This window comes from Microcebus murinus, chromosome 2, assembly GCF_040939455.1.
Source record: "Microcebus murinus isolate Inina chromosome 2, M.murinus_Inina_mat1.0, whole genome shotgun sequence".
Lineage (NCBI taxonomy): Eukaryota > Metazoa > Chordata > Mammalia > Primates > Cheirogaleidae > Microcebus > Microcebus murinus.
The window spans coordinates 103,474,337-103,492,159 of NC_134105.1; the positions used below are offsets into that span (position 1 = coordinate 103,474,337).

Here is a 17,823-nt window from a genome sequence, read left to right on the forward strand (position 1 = left end):
GCAGCGGCCCCGAGGCTGAGTCACGGCCGGAGGGAGACAGAGAGAGGGAGAGAGAGGGAGGGAGGGAGGGACCCGGACTCCGCCCCTCCTCCTGCGCTGGGTTCCCGGGTCAGCCCGGGTGAGGGCCAGGGCCCCCTTGGCGCCGCCCATTGTGGTCCAACAGGTTGAGCTGGTGTCCCGCGGAGCCACCTGCTGGAAAGGGAGGGAGGCCCCCTGCGGCGGGGGATGGGGAGGAAAAAGCGAGTCCGACCCGGTTCGGCCTGGCTGGCCGCTGGGGAGCCGAACCTGGCCCGAGGTAGCCGGATTTGATTCCGTTTGACATTAGTGGGAGGAGCCCTTTGGGGTACGTAGCGCCGCAGGCCCAGTTGGAAGCGTCCCTTACAGGCTACCTTTCTCAGATGGTGGGGGCATTGAAGCACTTATCCAGGTCCCTCCCAAACCCACCCATACACACATTCTGAAACACCCAGGGCCACCTCGCCACCTGGGTCTCAGCGACTCCGTGTCAAGACGTCCCTCCTTCCTGGAGACTCAGTTTCTCCACTTAGGAAACAGGCGGAATGGAGGCGGGGAGCAAGAGTGTGAGCGCGCCTCCCCCTCCCCCTCCCTCTTCACGGACCGGGCCCCTCCCCTCTGACAATGCCAAGGCCGCAGCGGGCACCGGCTAGAGCGCAGAGCTGCTTGCCCTGGGAGCCGTTCCCTCCCTGCGGGGCGCCGTCACGCGTGGGGAGGTACGCAGGGTGTCCGCAGGCTCAACTCCCCCACTCCGAGAGGGGGTGGGGCGTAGGGGCCGGAGTTGAAGGTCTGATGGTTCCCCCACCCCCACCTCCCGGGGCCCTGACCTGATTATAGCCCCTCACGGGACCCCCTCCCTCAAGACCCTAAGTCCCCAATTCACCCCCACCCAGCCTATCCTTAACTCTCGTATCCTTCCCTCTTGAGGTCCTGACCCTACACAAGCCCCTCTAGAAGGAGAGAGAGCCCCTGAAGAGGGTGTTCAGTTCCCCCGGCACTGCGGACACTGCCCCCTTCCCCCTTCCCTCCAGGTTTCAGGCCAGCCCCTCGGCTCCGCCCCCTCCCAGGACGAACGCAAGGCGGTACCCACTTGGGATGGGCGGGTGTTCAGGCCAATGGACGAACCGGGCGGTGGAGTGCAGGGGGCGGGGCGGAGCCGCAGCAGAGGGCTGGATGGGGGTCGGGGGTGGAGCTCGAGTTAAGGTGGACTGAGAGAGTTCCAGGCAGGAGAAGAGCGGCAGAGAGGGTGGGGGGAGTGGGACCGCGGCAGGTGAAGGGAGACAGTGCAAGAAAGAAAGAAGGAGGGAAAGGAGGAGGGTGGGAAAGGGTAGGAGAGCTAAGTAAGAGCTTGGAGGAAGGGAGTAAAAAACGGAGGGAGGGACCCATCTGCGCCCTGCGTGGTCTGGCTGGACGAAGGGGTTGAAGTTTATGTCCTTATTGGGCGGAGGGAGGGGGGCCTGGGGGGGGCGGGTGAAAAACCAGGAAGTGACAGAGGGTGTTGCTAAGGGTTAGGGGGGGGAGTTTGGGGGGTGGCGGGGGGAGGGAGGGGAGGGATGGGGGGAAAGCAAGCAGGAGGACAGGTGAGACAGCAGGACAGGTGAGGCGGGCCCTGAGGGGGGGGCGAGTGGGAGCCAGGTGAATGTACGGCTCTCGGCGGCCGAGGGGGGGCGGGCGGCAGGAGGAGGCAGAGGGCGGCGGAGGAGGAGCCCCCCAGCAGCGAGCGGCGAGCGACTGACCGCGGCCTTCTGACCAGGACCGGAGCAGGGCCCCAAGCCCCCGGGCCTGGCGGGGGACGCGCTTCTCCCCACACCCTGTGCTTCAGCAGCTCCAGCCAGCGGACCCGACGGCCGTGAGGTAAGTGTACCCCACTTTTATCTTCTGGCTCGAGGTTCACTAGACTTGAGACTGCTGCAGTGTCCTTCGTCCGTCCTGTAAGTGGGACCCCCACATACACACGCATGCATACCAGATTCCCACCACTCTCCTTCCTTGTGCCTTCCCAACACCTTGGGTCTTTGAAATTGGTTTTAACTGGGAGGAAAGGTAGAGAAGGAACTACGGCTGCCCCCCAACCCTGGGCAGAGGGTCCCCAGAAACTTTCTCTGCACTTCTCCTGGGATCAGACAGGCGGCTCTGGGATGGAGAGGGGATGAGGCGGCGCTGAGTTGTCCCCTAGTCTCCTCCATGACTTTAGGGGGGACCCCAGACCCGACCGAGTTGAGGGAATGGAAACGCTGACGGACTCTAACTAGGACAACGCGCCCCCCCTCCGCGCCCCCTGGCGCGGTGGGTTGGACCCGGGCCAGTTGCATGGGGTTGGGGGGGCACAGGAGGAGCCGCGGCTTGGGGGAAAGTTACCGGCTGGACTATTCGGTTTCTTGCGCTTCCAGAGCCGCGCTTTCTCTCCAGTGGTAGTGGGGCTCAGCGACAACCTCCAAACGCCATAGAACGACCCCTCTCTCCCCTGTCCCTCAATCCCACCCCCTTCCAAGCTCCAGTCCCACCGCCACCTTTTCAAAGCTAGCTCATGCCCCCCAGAACCCGAGAGCAAGAATGGGTGACTAGGAAGAATTCTACCTCCCACCCGGCCCTCTCACCGGCGCCGGCGCACCTGCCCCTAGTCAGAGTGGGGGTCGCTGCTGTGTTGTTGTGGAACCTACGGTGTGCGCCAGGCAGAGGGCTGCCATTCAAAGGGGTGGGGGGCGCTGCTTTCAATTTCCAGCTTTCTCTCCCTCCTCCCACCCCATCCCAAGTAAGAGAGCGACGTGTCCCGGCCAGAGCGAGGGGGGGCCGGGAGTGGGGGGGCGGCGTGGGCAGCGGGTTGTGCCCGGACACGTGCCTGCCCAGGCGCCCCGGCCCTGCTGGTGTTTGGAGAGAGGGCGGGTCCCCTGCCCCCCGCCCCGCACTACCCCCACGTATCAAAGGGCGGCTGAGACGTGGTGAGACCTCGGGGCGCCCTGGGGGGCGGGGGGGCGGGGAGCCTGGGTCCGGAGCAGGGGAGGGGCAGAGGCGCCGGTGCTAGCTGACCCACAGGAAACGAGCGCTGCTGACCTAGTTTGGGACACCGGAAGTGGGTGCTGGGGAGAGGGGGAGACCGGCAGGCTGTCCTGGCTTCCGGGCCAGGTGGAGGGCGTTCTTGAATTGACCCCCGCCCGAATGCCTTGGAGACCCCTAGCTGCAGTAGAGAATGGGAATGAGTCAGCGCAGCTATTCCCCCTTCCCCCAGCTTATTCCTGGAGGAGGCAGACCTTTATCAGGGACCCAGGGGCGGGAAGCCAGATTGGACAGTGAGGGGTTAAACCAGGATGGGAACTCTCTGTTCCCTTAGGGAGTGTGTGTGTGGGATTGGGGGGGAGGCCTGGAGGATTATGGGGTTGCCTTCTGCTGCCCCACACACACCAACTGGTTTGGTCACCCCTGTACCCGCCTGGCACTGCTGGGAGAGCTGGCATGGAGTGGGCATCAGGTTGGGAGGAGAGAGTGGCCATAAGGAGTGTTGCGCTAGGTTGCGGAGGGAGGGATGTATTTGTGACTAGGTTTGGTGGTAGTTAGTGTTCCTCCTTAGTGGTAACTGGGGAGAAGGGCAGGGGGCTCCCCCTGGAGCAGCTGATGAAACAAGGAGAAATCTCTGTCAGTGCCTCCTGTCCCTGGCCCCCGGGACCCCAGCTCCCCCAGCGTGCCTCTGTTACATGGTTGCTGTGGGCACGAGACAGCCTGCTGGCACCCCCAGACACTGTCCCCTCCCTTGGGTACCACCCCCCCCAGACTTGGCACAGAAGTCAGAAAGGGGTTAATACCACCAGAAAGGGGCTCTGAGAAAGAAAGGCAGTGCCCACTAGGCTCAGGTGTCAAGGAGAAAGGGCTGCTCTAATGGGACACTCTCATCACTACTCAGCCCTGGCTGATATGGACCCTAGTGTCTAGGAGACAGGTGCTGCCCTCTTCCCCTTCCCCATGGTGCCCCCTGGCACCCAGGGCCCCCAGCTCCTCCTTGGCCTAGTGCCTGCCCAGGGAGGGTGCGGCGGGCAGCGGGGGCTGGGCTAACAATGCACCATCAGGCCCTTTGTGTGCTTGCACTTGGCACCCTGGGGAAGGGTGGGGGAGGGGGGCCCAGCGGGCATGGGGGGGTGGAGCGCTCTAGGGTGGGGACAGTAAAGGCTTGGGGAGAGAAGCAGAGAATGAAAGCAGGTGGGGAGGAAAGGGAAGTAGGTCAGATAGGGTGCCAGCCCCCCATTCCAAGCCAAGGCTGAGAGAACCAACCCCTGATCCTATATGGCTGCTTGGATGGCATCATGTTGGTGCCTGAGGCACAGTCTAGGACTGGGTATTTGGGGTCAGAAGTCACTGCCCAGGGGACTACTCAGATGGAGGAGGCTTAGCCTGGGACTGCCCCATTCTTGATAGCTGAGAGACCCAGTTCTGGCCCAATACCAAGGCCCCAAGATCAGCAGTGAATGGGCTTCAGAGAGGCCACTGCCCTCTGATAGAAGCCTCTGGGCCTGCTTCAGGGCTTCCTGCCTTTGGCTGTTTGGCTTCCTGACCTTCCCAAGAGTGAAGACTGCCCTGACACTAGGCCATGGGGCCTATGCCTGTTTTGGCCTAGGGCTGAGGAGAAGAGTGGGGGAGGAAGGTGGGGACAGGCAGACGGATAGGACCCTGGCATGGGGTGTGCCCGCTCTGGCCTCTTCCCCCTCCTCCTGCTGAGTAAACTCGTGAGTAAACTTGACGTTTTGCCCGGACAGTTTGAAGTTGCCTCGCCGCCCCCCCACCCTAGTCCTGCCAACACACAAGCGGCCAGGCGCCAAGGCGGGCCTGGGGAACTGGGGGGAAGGGGATAGTGCTACTGTCATCTACCATCAAGGGCTTGGGAGAAAGGCAGGAAAGACCCCGCCACCACCCCCTGCCAGCCAGGCCCTAGTCTTGGCAAGAGCCTTAGTTGGGGCCTGTCAGCATCTGTCCCAGAGCCTTGGGGAGCCCAGGGAAAGTGACCTCGAAGCAGGTCCTCTGCCCACTTCTGACTTCCACCCCACTAGGGAAAGGTACCTAGCTGCCATCTGGCCCCTGAGTTGCCATCTTTAATGTTCACAGGCTGCCCAGCACAGGGAAAAAACTACCTTTAGCAAATTCCCTAAGGAGGCCACAGATGGCTGCCCTCTTCATTTGGTCCCACAACTTAGGTTGGATATCTTAGTCCTCTCTTCCCTGTGGCCTCCCAGCTGCTGACCTCTGCCCTGGAGGATAGCATCCTTATTTGCCAACACCCTGCCTTGACCTCACACCTGGGCCTAACCCCACATATACCTTCACTATACTCACCACCCATCAGGACTGGCCCTGACCTCCCCCAGCCCCTTCCTCTGCCTGCTAGACTCCCCAGAACTGGGTGAGCCTTCAAAGTTTCCCAGCCTGCAAATACCTGTCCCAGATCCAGGAGTTAAGGGTGCCCCAGGCAAAAGAGGGCTGATGGCAAGCAAATGGAGCCAGTGACCCCCACAAATACATGAATTTGCCACCACTTGACATCCCTAATTCCTCTTATGCCTCCCCAGATCACCAGAATGGCAGGGGGAAATGCCTTCCCAGTCCCTGCCTAGCCTCGGAGTGGGGCTCCCCCAGGCCCTTGCTTTCGACCTCATGTCTCTGGCTTCAGTTTCCTTCCTGTTTCCACCCCCCCACACACTCCTCCCCACCCATGTACCCCTTTCAACAGACATCCTCTCCTCCTTCCTTCCTCCTTTCCTCCCCCTTTGCCTAGGAGCAGGGGTCCTCTCCCTGACCCATGGACCTCCTAGCCTTTTACTTCTTAAACATAGTCCCTTTGGAGATTCATGACCAAGTCCTCTGCTCTCCCCATCCATCACCAATCAGCCTGAGGAAGGGGAGAACCCCAGGCTTCTCATGGGAACTACAACTCCCAAGGTACATGCAAAGCAACTGTGGTGCACACTGGGAGTTGTAGTCTTCCTTGAGCTCTCAATTTGGCTGATTCTGGAAATGTTTCTGGATAAAGTAAAAGCCTGGGAAGGATCAGAAGATGGGTACCCTCTACACCCCTTTACTTTGTTCTTGCCATTCCATTCCCATGTGATGCCATATACCCATGATTGACATCTGTCTCCCCTGCTGAGACATGCTATTCATCCTCACCTAGGGCCCCACCCAAGAGATGCCCACACCCTGCCATGCTGCCCCTGGCAGGGATGAAATGGAGGGGCCTCATGAACTCATGCCTGCCCCCTGCCCTCTAGGCTGGTTCCCTCCCTTTATGGGGATCAAAGGGCAAAGAGCAGCCCCACCCCACTCCCTTGCAGGCTGCAGGCACTCAAGCTCTCAGGAATTGCAGGGACTTTGGTGCCCAAGCAAATGCTTGGGCAGGGGGAATGCTGGGAGGTTGGTGCCTACTGGTAGGGAGACACACTGGCCCCTACCCTGAGGTGTGGAGGCTTAAGTAGCTGCTCATGGGGCTATCCCTAGCCTCCTAGGTTCTCTTTGTGTAGGCAGGGACTGGTGTGCTGCTCTTGAGAAGGTGGCTTGAGAATAGGGTCTTGGGCCTTATCTGTAGGGCCTAGGGGCCTCGCCCGCCTGGCTGGCACCAAGGCACAAGAGTGACCCTCCCCCACCCCAGGCCCACAGTTGGCATGGGGCGCTGGGAGCAGGGGGGTAGGAGGGAGAGGAGGGCAGGACTGCCAGCATCCTGGTGGGTAGGTGCCAACCGGGCCGGGAGCTGGTGAGGGGCAGCAGGCCAGCGGAATTGAGCCAGCAGCTGTTGGGGGAAAAGGGGAGGGGGTACTTTAGGGGGCATTTCTGTGGTCCCCCCCAGCCTAGCAGGACTTTGGATGGCCTAGTGTCTGGAGGACACTAGGGTACCTCTCATTCCAGGAATAAGGGCCCTCAACAGTTGTTTAAGTGAAACTTTGTGGCCCACCCATCTCTGGGCTCAGAGCCCTCCTGAGTTGCCCCTCAGGCCCAGGCGGGTCCCACCCAACCGGCCAGGGTGGCAGCAGCTTGCGCAAGGGGTGGGGCTAGGCGCTTCCCAGCAGATGCCCCCTCCCAGCTCCTTCCTCTTTCAGTGCCCACAGCTCCCCCAATCTGTCTACCCCCCCTTTGGCCAGCTCTGTCCCCCTGATCCCCCTGGCTATTGGGGGCTGGCATGAGTGCTGCCCCCTGGCCTGGTTGGCAGGGGCCGGTGCCCGGGCGAGGAACTGTGGTATGTGAGTGGGTTTGGGGTGAGGCTACGGGGAGGGCGGGGTGCCGCCTTGCCCAGCCCCTGAGGGCCCCAGCCCAGTACAGAGTAGGGAGAATTTGGCTAGCTCCCAGGGGGGCTAGAGGCCTACTGGGGTCTGGAGAGCCTCCTTGTGGTCCCCTATCCCACATGCCCTGAGGGGCTGGGACCTGGGCACCTGTCACCCCTGGCACTGACTGTCCAGGGTTCCCCTCCTCCCTCTTCTGGCCACTGCCACCTCCTGTCCCCTCCCCTCCCTTCTTCCTTCTCCTGGTCCCACCTCCAGCAGCCTCTCCCATTGCTCCTCCTCATCTCTGTCCTCCTGGACTGTCCCTACCTTTCCTGCCCCTCACCTTTTTCCCCTTTCAGGACTAAGGACAGACTGGGGTGGGTACAGCTGGGCTTTGGGCACCACAGGCAGACACTCGGGGCCCTCTCCCCTCTCCCACGCTGCCAGCCCTCCGGTAACCCCTCCCTCCAAGCTGGGGGGAGGGGGGACAGCACCCAGAGGGTTAAGGCTGTAGGGGGGAGGGGCTGGGCCAGGTCGTGGGCGGCCCCTTTGAAGGAGGGAGCTGGAGCGGGGAACAGCCACCCTACCTCCCCCCAGCCTGGCCCTCCCCCACCCATCCCAACCTGCTGCCCCCAGGGGCCAGGAGGAGTTGCCGGCAAGGCCCCTCAGCGTTCAGGTGAGTAGGCCCTGCTCTGGCTTGGGAGATCAGGCCCCAGGGGGGCTTGGAGGCCTAGAATTGGCCAAGGGTCAGAGAAGGTCTGAAAAACAGGGCTAGAAAGAAGGTGTCCAGATGTCACTGGGGGGGTTTAGGGAACCGAGGGTCTGAGGAGCTGGAGTGTGGGGAGGCTTCAGAGTCTAAGGAGACCCAAGAGGACCAGGAGAGGCAGAAAAGGGGCCTATAGGAGCAAGTGATTGCTGGGCCAGGCCAGGAGGTTGGACAGGCTGGCAGGGAGCCGGGCTCCGGGGATCGGGCTGGGGTGTCCTCTGGGGCTGGGGGGCTCAGGTTTCTGCCGGCGGCTTGGCGGGTGTGGGGTTACCAGCCAGCTCGGTTACCCAGCTGGAGACACTAGGCTTGGGGGAGGGGGTGGGCACAGGGTAGACCCTGGCACCTTGTGCAGTCTCCTCAGGCCCTGAGGGGAGCTGGCACTACCCAGGCAGACACTGCCGGGAACCCTGATGGCCAGGGTCTGTCCAAGTAGACAATTGCCTGTCCAAGGTGGGTACCCTCGGGGGAAAGTCCAGCAGCTCCAAGGCTGGAAACTCTGACGGGCAGACAGGCACAGATTGTCCCCCCACCCCCACCCCACATCCGCTCTCGCTGCACACCGCTCCCCCCCCGCCACTTATCCTCCCCAACTGTCCCCCAAATTTTGGTCCCTGCTTCATCCAGAATGGGGGCATGGGTGTCCTAAATGCAACCATCTCTTGGCAGGACCAGGCCTTGAAGGGAAGGCCTTGGTTCTTGCTGGTTCTTGATTTAATTCCTCTTCCCCTCTCTACCCCTGACATGCCTGGGGAGAAGAGAAGGGATGCCCAGAAAGGAGAAAGTGGGAGAGGCTTAAGTGAGAGAACCAAGGGGAAAAAGAAGGGAGATGAGAGGTAGGGATGGTCCCTAAGAGGAGGCCTAGGGACACAGATGTGGTAGAAAGGACGGAGCCCGTGCGAGAGCTACGGAAAGAAAGCAAAGGTGAACCTCACGGAGGAAAGACAAGGGTTGGGGAAAGTGGTAAGGGGACAGAAAAAGGAGGCCAAGAAAGGGTCAAGAGTGAGGGCTGACTGATGGGCAGGGGTGCCCAAAGGCAAAGGGGCAAAGGCTGGGAAAGAGAGTTGCCCCCATTCCTTCCTCCGCCATCTTTTATCTCCTTCTTATTTCCCTTGATGGTGCCTGAGGGGCCATGGGCTAGGGCTGGTGTCATGGGAAGAAAACATGGGGGAGCACCGAGGTCTCCCCCTCTTCAGGAGCTCTAGAACCAGGATTGGGGAATTTGGAGTTGGGGAGAGACTTAACCCCCACAGCACCGGGAAGCAGCCAACTCCCCTCGCCTCCTTCCCCCTTCGTGGCTTGCGGTCTCTCTTCCCCGCCTCGGCCCCCAGGAAGTGTGAGTGCTGGGGGTGGTGAGGTTAGGAGGGGGGAAGCGTCATATGGGGGATGGGGAAGGCATGTGCAAGCTTGGAGGGGCTGGGGTGGGGAGAGGAGGGCTCCATGAGTACCTAGGGCATCCCTGGGCAGAAGACGTCTCCTTGGAAGCCCTTCCAATCCTTGAGTGAGATGTAGCTCAGCCCCTTCAACCTGCCTCCCAACTGGGCAACCCAGATGGCTGAGGCCTCTGGGCCCCAGAGGCCCTGGGAAGGGGTGGGGAAAACTGGGGAACTAGGATTCCTGGGTCCCTGAGGACTTTGGACTGACTGTCTGATTTCCCCACCCCCCAGCCCAGCCACAGGCCAAAGCCCTGGCTTCGTGCAAACTTAGCTCCAAAAAAACAGGAAGAGAACCTGAGGCTGGAGTTGAGGGGTTGGGGGGGGACTGGGGGGAGAAAGGAGAAAGAAGTAGGGGGAGGGGTGGCTAGCCAAGACACCAGGAGAATTGGGAAGAGCCTCAGGTCTCTCCATCATCCCTAGCAGGAAGATGTCACAGCCTGGTCCTCATCCTCCCTCTCCCCAAGCCGCTGCTCCTGGAGAAGCCTGGCCAGGCCCCTCTCAGGCTCCTGGGCAGAGCCTAGAGGTAGGGGCCTTGGAACCTGGGAGGGGGGGCTCTGTGTGCCTGTGTCTCAGGCCCATATCTATTTTCTCTGCCGCTAATCCTGGTTCCGCCTGCTGCCCCCCACACTAAGCCTCACTCCCCTAATCCCCAGGGTGGGGGGGAGGGGGCCAGCTTTACTCAGCTGCCCTTTTCAGGGCCTCCTATCCCTGCCCTTCAGCTGCCTCAAGCCAGCAGTGTTGGCCCTGGTGCCCCCTAGCCCTGCCCTGGACGCTGCCTGAGGTCAGCACCTGGAAAGAGTTCCTATCTCCTTTTTCTTTCTAAGACTGGGCCAGTGTCCTCTACATTTTGGTTTCTTGGTGGTGGACATACCCTGGCAGGTGCCCTTGAGCACTAAGGGGCAGGTGATAGGTGCTCCCACCTTTTCCCCCTTCCCACCTTTCTCACCCTAAAGTCTTCCCCCAACCAAAGATGGGGCAGGCTTGACTCAAGGCCCAGTTTCAAGAGGGCTGCCCACCGGCTTGGCCGGTCTAGCAGGCCTGACAGTGAGGGGAGCCTGGAGGGGGGTGGCAGGAAAGAGGGGAGTGATGGGGCGGGGCCCCCTGTTCTTCCCCTTACCAGGCAAACAGACCTCGCCTGGTTCCCTGGCACAGCTGCCCCCCCAACCACCACACACACCCATGCCCACAAGGTCTTAGCAAGAGGGGGCATGCCAGGCTGGGTGGGGATGGACCGCCTTCATGGGCGTCAGGGGGCTGGGCCCTGTGGGATGCAGAGGTGGGAAGGGTGCCCAAGCTAGGGTGGGCACCCTGGCACCAGTGCCCCACCCCGGCAGAAAGGGGGAGGCCTCCACCGCACCCACCCCTCCCAGATGATGGTCTAGGAGTGCCCCCTTGGCCTGGTTGGCACCAGCAATAGTTCCAGGTGGCACCTATGTCGGCATAGGTGCCAGAACTCTGGGTAAGGACTAGGGGAGTTTCCCAGAAGCTAGAGAACCGTATGAACACCCTCTCCTTCCCACACGTGTCCTCTGCCTCTCCCCCTCCTTCACTGCTACTTCTTGGCCATGGGCACTGGATTTGGGCCTAAGGAGTTAAACACCCACCCTTGCCCAATCTCTGTGTGAGTTGCGTGGTGAACCAGCCTGAGCCTGTGACCTGACAGCGGGGTCAGCCAATCAGCACCCCCGCCACACCAAGTTGCCACGGAGACCGGCCCTGGGGTGGGAGAAAAGAGGCGGGCTTAGCAGCAGGAATGGGTGGGGTGGGTAGGGAAGGAGGGAGAGGGACGGGGTGAGCCACGTGCCTGCGGGTGCCCAGCTCTCAGCCAATGGTAGTAACCTGGCTCAATGGACAGCTAGGACAGCCCCACCCATCCCCCTTAGGAGGGACAGGATCTACTTGGGCCCAAGAGGGTGCCTACTGCTGCTGCAGCCCTCAATGCTGCTGTAGCCGTCCCTGCCGCTGCCTTGCTGCCCTTGCTGCTGCTGCCATTGCCACCACTTTTGCCCACCTGGTTTTTGTTTGTTCCTAAGGCCGGGGCCATTTGCCACTTGTACCATTTGTAAAGTACAGGCAGGAAAACTAAAGGGAGCAGGGAGAACTCCCAGACTGCTTGGGCCCCAGGGAGAAAAATGATTTGGGGACTTAAGGTGGGAACAGGTGAGCTACCTAAGGGTACCCAGTTGAAGCTTAGAAGCAGAGACAGACACGTGGGTGCCGCTCACTCAAGTCTTCTTTGCAGGAGCCCTGGCATTGCAATGAAAGTGGCAGGCAGGGAGGCAGACACAGACAATGCAGTTCTTGTGTCCTAATGAGGAAATTTGTGGCCCTTGACTCCCCCAAGTGTCTCCCCGCCAAAAAAAAAAAAAAAAAAAAAAACCTAAAACCTTTTCCTATCAATGACCAGGGCTGAACAGCTTCTGGAGTGGCAGAGAGAGAGGACACTTACAAAATGTCAGTGGGACTTGCTCTAAGAATCATCTGGGCTAGCTTTTAAGATTACAGATGAGGAACAAGCCTCCCTGGGAAAGGAGGTGACTTGTCCAAGGTCACTTAGTAGTAACCTGGCTCCCTCAGGGTGATTTGAGGGAGGTTGGCAGACCTGTACCCAAGTAGTTTTTTTTGTTGTTTTTTTTTGAGACGGAGTCTCACTTTGTTGCCCAGCCTAGAGTGAGTGCCGTGGCATCAGCCTAGCTCACAGCAACCTCAATCTCCTGGGCTCAAGCAATCCTACTGCCTCAGCCTCCCGAGTAGCTGGGACTACAGGCATGCACCACCATGCCCGGCTAATTTTTTTTTTCTATAGTAGAGACGGGTCTCGCTCTTGCTCAGGCTGGTTTAGAACTCCTGACCTTGAGCAATCTGCCTGCCTCGGCCTCCCAGAGTGCTAGGATTACAGGCATGAGCCACCTCCCTGGGTCCCCTAGTAGTTTTCTTAACAGAGGTCACCTGTATAGTGGAATTTGCCCTGAGGCTAGGCCAAGGCCAGGCATTTATTGAGTCCCTAGTGTGCACCAGGCATTGTGCTGTACTTGGTCTCAGTTAACCTTCACCACAACCCTAGGAGTCAGCTGGAATTATCCTCTATGGTAGATGAAGAAAGAGGCTCATAGAGTAAATCACTTGTTTAAGATCACAGAAGTCATTGGTGGCAGAGCAAGGATTCAAACTCAACCCTGGCTGACTGCAGAGTGCAGATCTCAGGCCCCAACAGTCTCCAGTTGCTCCAGATCCACAAAATGTCAGGGCTGAAAGGCTTCCATTCCCAGCCCCACCCCCTCCCCCTTGTACAGCTTATGAGGAAATTGAAGCAGAGAGAGAAATTGACTTGCCCAAGGTCAAGATAGTAGCACAGCCAGGACTTCAAGCAGGTCTCACCCCCTTCCCGGCTGGACTCATGCCCCAACCCCTGCCCCACACCTCTGCCAGCCTTGGGATTACTGGCTGCTCTGTGTCATCTGTGGCTGTGCCTTGCAGGGGAAAGCACAGAGGGTGGAACCGTGACCCTCTGAAGAGAGTGGGCTCTCCTGGAATGGGGAGGGAGAGGTGGGGGTGGGGGAAGGGTGGGACTGGAACTTGGCCTATTGGCAGTAGGGGAGGGGGCGGGGGCGATGCTTATCTGTGTGGGGCAGGAAGCACCCGCGCCAGCCCTAGACACCCCAGCAAAAGGTGGCTGCTCCTTGGCCCCATGAGGGAGGGGAGGATGTGGGGGGAGGGATGCTGGGAGCTGTGTTTCCCATTTGGTCTCTAGAAGGGGGGGATCTAGAAGAGGAGATGATCTTTTGGTAGCTGGGGGAGGGGCACAAGGAGGAAGAGGCTGGTGCTTGGAAGCTGCCTCCTCTAGTTTGCATGTTTTACAGTGTCCTAAATGCTTTAGAGAGATAACTTGAGTTAAAGCATCTGGCTATGCCTGGCCTCCAGCAGATCTTGGTCCAATGTGAATCTGAACTCTTTCACTGGCTTCTCCCCAGGCTATAAGGAGGTTTCACTGCAAAGACCATTACCCCACTTTTCAGATGGCTGAGGCTGCTGCTAGAGCTACCCACAGTCCTTCAGCCAATTCTTCATGAAGCCTGCACCAGGACTCAGGCATCCTATCTCCCTGTCCAGTGCTTCTTCCAAAGGGATGGGGAATGGGGTAGGTGAAGCAGAAGGATCTCTAGGAAAGGACCAGAAAGGCAGTGTTCCTGCTCTCACAGAGGCAGAACAGAATAGAACAGTGGTTAAGAATAAGGACTCTGGGCCCACTGCCTGGGTTTGAACTCTGTTCTGCACTTAACTTGGAAAGTCACTTTACCTATCTGAACCTCATTTTCCTTGTCTGTGAAATAGATGATAATCATACTTCAGAGGGCTGTGGAAGATTAAATGAGTGTAAAGTGCTTAGAAGAGTATCTGGCATGTAGTTGTCCCTCAGTAAATGTTGGCTAATGTTGGTACTCCTTCCCCAGACCCTCTTGCAGGACTCAGTGCTCTTAACTTCCCTGTCTACTTGACCTTGCAGGAGAAGATGGGGAGCCCCGAGGATGACCTGATTGGGATCCCATTTCCGGACCATAGCAGTGAGCTCCTGAGCTGCCTCAATGAGCAGCGTCAGCTGGGCCATCTATGCGACCTCACCATCCGGACCCAAGGCCTTGAATATCGCACCCACAGGGCTGTGCTGGCTGCCTGCAGCCACTACTTCAAGAAGCTCTTCACTGAGGGTGGTGGGGGGGCTGTCACGGGAGCTGGAGGTGGTGGGACTGCCACTGGGGGAGCAGGGGCTGGCGTGTGTGAGCTGGATTTTGTAGGGCCTGAGGCACTAGGGGCTCTGCTCGAATTTGCCTATACAGCCACGCTGACCACCAGCAGCGCCAACATGCCAGCTGTGCTCCAGGCTGCCCGGCTGCTGGAGATCCCATGTGTCATCGCTGCTTGCATGGAGATTCTGCAGGGAAGTGGGCTGGAAGCTCCCAGCCCGGACGAGGATGACTGTGAGCGAGCCCGCCAGTACCTGGAGGCCTTTGCCACAGCCACGGCCTCTGGAGTTCCCAATGGTGAAGACAGCCCTCCGCAGGTGCCCCTTCCACCGCCACCACCACCGACTCGGCCTGTTGCCCGACGTAGCCGCAAGCCCCGAAAAGCTTTTCTGCAAACCAAGGGGGCTCGAGCAAACCACCTAGTACCTGAGGTGCCCACAGTGCCCACCCATCCTTTGACCTATGAGGAGGAGGAAGTAACAGGCAGAGTGGGCAGCAGTGGGGGCAGTGGGCTGGGGGACAGCTACAGCCCTCCCACAGGGACTGCCTCTCCTCCTGAGGGGCCCCTAAGCTACGATGCCTATGAGGGTGAGGAAGAAGAAGAGGAGCTGGCATATCCCCCGGCCTATGGGCTGGCACAGGGCACCGGGCCCCCACTGTCCCCAGAGGAGCTGGGTTCAGATGAGGATGCCATCGATCCTGACCTGATGGCCTACCTAAGCTCCCTGCACCAGGACGCCCTGACACCAGGCCTGGACGGCCAAGACAAACTGGTGCGCAAACGCCGCTCCCAGATGCCTCAGGAGTGCCCTGTCTGCCACAAGATCATCCATGGGGCGGGCAAACTGCCACGCCACATGAGGACCCATACCGGCGAGAAGCCCTTTGCCTGTGAGGTCTGCGGCGTTCGCTTCACCCGGTGAGCAACAAGTGGGGATGGTCAGGCAGGGGCCACAGGCAGTGTGGGGGAAGGAGGGTGAGGAGTGGAGGGAAGCAGCTAGTAAGTTAATGGAGCTGAGGTGGAGGTGGGTGGTTCTGGTGGGCCTGGGGCATGCATGGGTTCCTGCAGCAAGGAGACACCCCGAGAAAGAAAGCCACAAAGGCACGGGTGGTGGGTCTGGGCCATGAAGGATTTGTTGAGCAGAAAGGCAGTGCTGAAGGTGGGAGGGCCCAGTCAAGCTGGAGGCAAGCCAGCAAGGGTGTCCTGGGGCAATAATGGGGAAACAAATGGTGAGGGATGAGAGTGGAACCAGACCTGGGAGCATAACCAGGACAAGCCAGGGATCCCATCCTGAACACCTCTCTTGTCCTCCATCCCTGCCTGGGCCAGGAACGACAAGCTGAAGATCCACATGCGGAAGCACACAGGAGAGCGCCCCTACTCGTGCCCGCACTGCCCAGCCCGCTTCCTGCACAGCTATGACCTCAAGAACCACATGCACCTGCACACGGGGGACCGGCCCTATGAGTGCCACCTGTGCCACAAGGCTTTCGCCAAGGAGGACCACCTGCAGCGCCACCTCAAAGGCCAGAACTGCCTGGAAGTGCGTACCCGGCGGCGCCGCAAGGACGACGCGCCGCACTACCCACCACCTTCCACCGCCACCCCATCCCCCGCTGGCCTCGACCTCTCCAATGGCCACCTGGACACCTTCCGCCTCTCTCTGGCTCGTTTCTGGGAGCAGTCAGCCCCCACTGGGCCCCCAGTCTCTACCCCAGGGCCTCCTGATGAGGAGGAGGAGGAGGGGGCACCCACCACACCCCAGGCTGAAGGTGCCATGGAGTCCTCTTAAAGAGGGATGAATGGCCAGGCTGGAGCAGCACAAGGCCGGGGACACCCATGCCAAGCAGTGGGACAGACAGAGCTGGGCTTGGGGCATTGAGCCTTGCTGGCGTCAGAATCAGCCCCTTCCCCCGCCCAGAGCCCTCATTCCAATTGCAAGCTGAGAAGGTTTCCGGGCAGAGGTTCCCCAAATTGGGGTGATCCCTCAAGGAGTGATACATGTGATGTTATGTATATATTTACAGCTGTATTGTAAATGTGGGGTCCCTGTCCCCAGCTGCTCCTGGGGAGTAGAAGCAATAATGTATTTCTGATTTGTGGGGTCCCACTTCGGCTATGCGGGTTTCTAAGGGGTGGGGGCTTGGGACCAAAGCCTTGCCCCGCCCCCATGCCCCTTGGGGGTTTTCGCTGTGTAAGGGGTGAAAGACTGCCCCTCCCTTCCGAGACCCCTCCTTCCTGGTTTCTGTTCCCTTTTCCTGGCAGTGAATTATGCAAAGGGGGCGGCAAAGGAAGGTAGGTGGGGGAAAGCAAGGTGGAAGCATGAAAGACTGGGGGACTGGGCCTGTAAGGAAGGAGCCATTCCAGTCCCCCTCCGCCCTGCTCCCAGCGCTGAGTCATGGGGTCCTGGAGGAGAAGGGGGCGGGGTGGCCTGATTGGCTCGCCCGCCCCTGGGGGCAGCGGGAGGGGCCCCGCCCAGCTAGGGGAGCCGCTCCGCTCCACTCCTCTCCCCTCCCTTTCCCTCCCCTCCCGCGGCCCTGGGCAGGGAATGTCTTGTTCCCGCCGCTCCCTCCCCGGGGCCAGAGGGCAGGGCGGGCCGGGCGGTGTCCTACCCTCTTCTCCTCCTCCCCACCTCCTCCCCGCCCAGGTGCGAGCCGGAGCCGCCGCCACCGCCGCCGCCCCTGACTCACGCCGCCCCCGGGCTGGCGCAGGGCACGGTGTGGGACAGAGTGAGGGGTTGGGGGAGCCTTGCGGAGAGCGGGCGAGCCGGCGCCATCTGGCGGCCATGCCCTGCGCGGGCGAGCGCCCCCGCCGGCCACTTGGAGCGAGCTGTCTCCGCGCCCTCAGCCACCCCGGCTGGTGAGCGGGCGCCCCCTTGCCAAGGCCGGGGGCAAGTAACCTCTCGCTCGGCCGCTGGGAAAGTGGGCCCCGGCCCTGTGAGAAAGAGATCCTTTCCCGGCTCCTTGCCAGCGGGCTTCCTGTTGGGTAGGGGAAAATAATCCCCTCACTCTTGGGAGTGAATCCACCCCCATTCTGTACATAAGCCTCTCTGTTCGTCTTGTCGAAATCTAGTTTCAGATTTTTAACTACCCAATTCTGCTTGGGGTGGGGGGTATCTCCCCCCCCTTCATCGCTGGGTGCTGGACCCCCGTTGCGGCCTGGGCTCTGCCTTGCACTATTTCCCCTCCCTGGCCTGACGGCCCCTCCCCCTCCTTAAAAGGGGCAGGTTCAGGGGCCCGGTGCTCTTCTTCCCTCCCATGCACCCCCATGCCCATTTGCACAGCTGCCCAGGTACCCCCAACAATGGGGAGGGGTCACAGGGAGGGGGTAGCGGGACCAGTCCCTGTATCTATTTAAAAAGTGATGATGTAATATATTGGGGTGTGGGGGGAGGTCGGGTTGCCCTGGGCCTCATCTTAGCATTTCAGGTGATGGAGGGAGCCCAGGGCTAGGGAGACCTGGGGCCTAGCCCCAGAGAGTGGGGACAATGTGGCCTCCCCTCTCCCTACTTGCGGCTTTCCCAGTCAGTGCCTTAGTGGGGGAGGCATTGCCCCTCTCCTGTTCCCTTCCCCTACCCCTGCCCCCCACCTCGGGTGTAAGCGACAGGAAGAAATAATAATAATTTAAGATTCAC

The 17,823-nt window shown here is 60.4% G+C and overlaps 1 protein-coding gene across 4 annotated transcripts; it reads left to right on the forward strand.

The window, feature by feature from the left end:
- Positions 1–1,566: 1,566 nt before the first annotated feature.
- ZBTB7B (zinc finger and BTB domain containing 7B) lies at positions 1,567–17,822 on the forward strand. Of its 4 annotated transcripts, none has more exons than XM_012767899.3 (4): positions 1,567–1,595; positions 1,769–1,869; positions 13,951–15,107; positions 15,519–17,822. In XM_012767899.3, the coding sequence occupies exons 3-4, from the start codon at positions 13,957–13,959 to the stop codon at positions 15,979–15,981; spliced, it is 1,614 nt and encodes a 537-aa protein (XP_012623353.1). In that variant the 5' UTR covers positions 1,567–1,595; positions 1,769–1,869; positions 13,951–13,956; the 3' UTR covers positions 15,982–17,822. The 4 variants fall into 4 exon arrangements, with proteins under 4 accessions (XP_012623353.1, XP_012623352.1, XP_012623354.1 ...); XM_012767898.3 differs by having other exon boundaries at positions 1,575–1,612; XM_012767900.3 differs by lacking the exons at positions 1,567–1,595; positions 1,769–1,869 and adding an exon at positions 6,836–7,923.
- The last annotated feature ends 1 nt before the right edge of the window (position 17,823 follows it).

Bases quoted from the DNA above. Each gene is read 5' to 3' on its own strand.
- ZBTB7B (XM_012767896.3), top strand. From the start codon at position 9,874: ATGTCACAGCCTGGTCCTCATCCTCCCTCTCCCCAAGCCGCTGCTCCT. The intron at 9,970-13,950 runs GTAGGGGCCTTG...TTGACCTTGCAG, and splicing joins CTCCTGGGCAGAGCCTAGAG to GAGAAGATGGGGAGCCCCGA. The intron at 15,108-15,518 runs GTGAGCAACAAG...TGCCTGGGCCAG, and splicing joins TGCGGCGTTCGCTTCACCCG to GAACGACAAGCTGAAGATCC.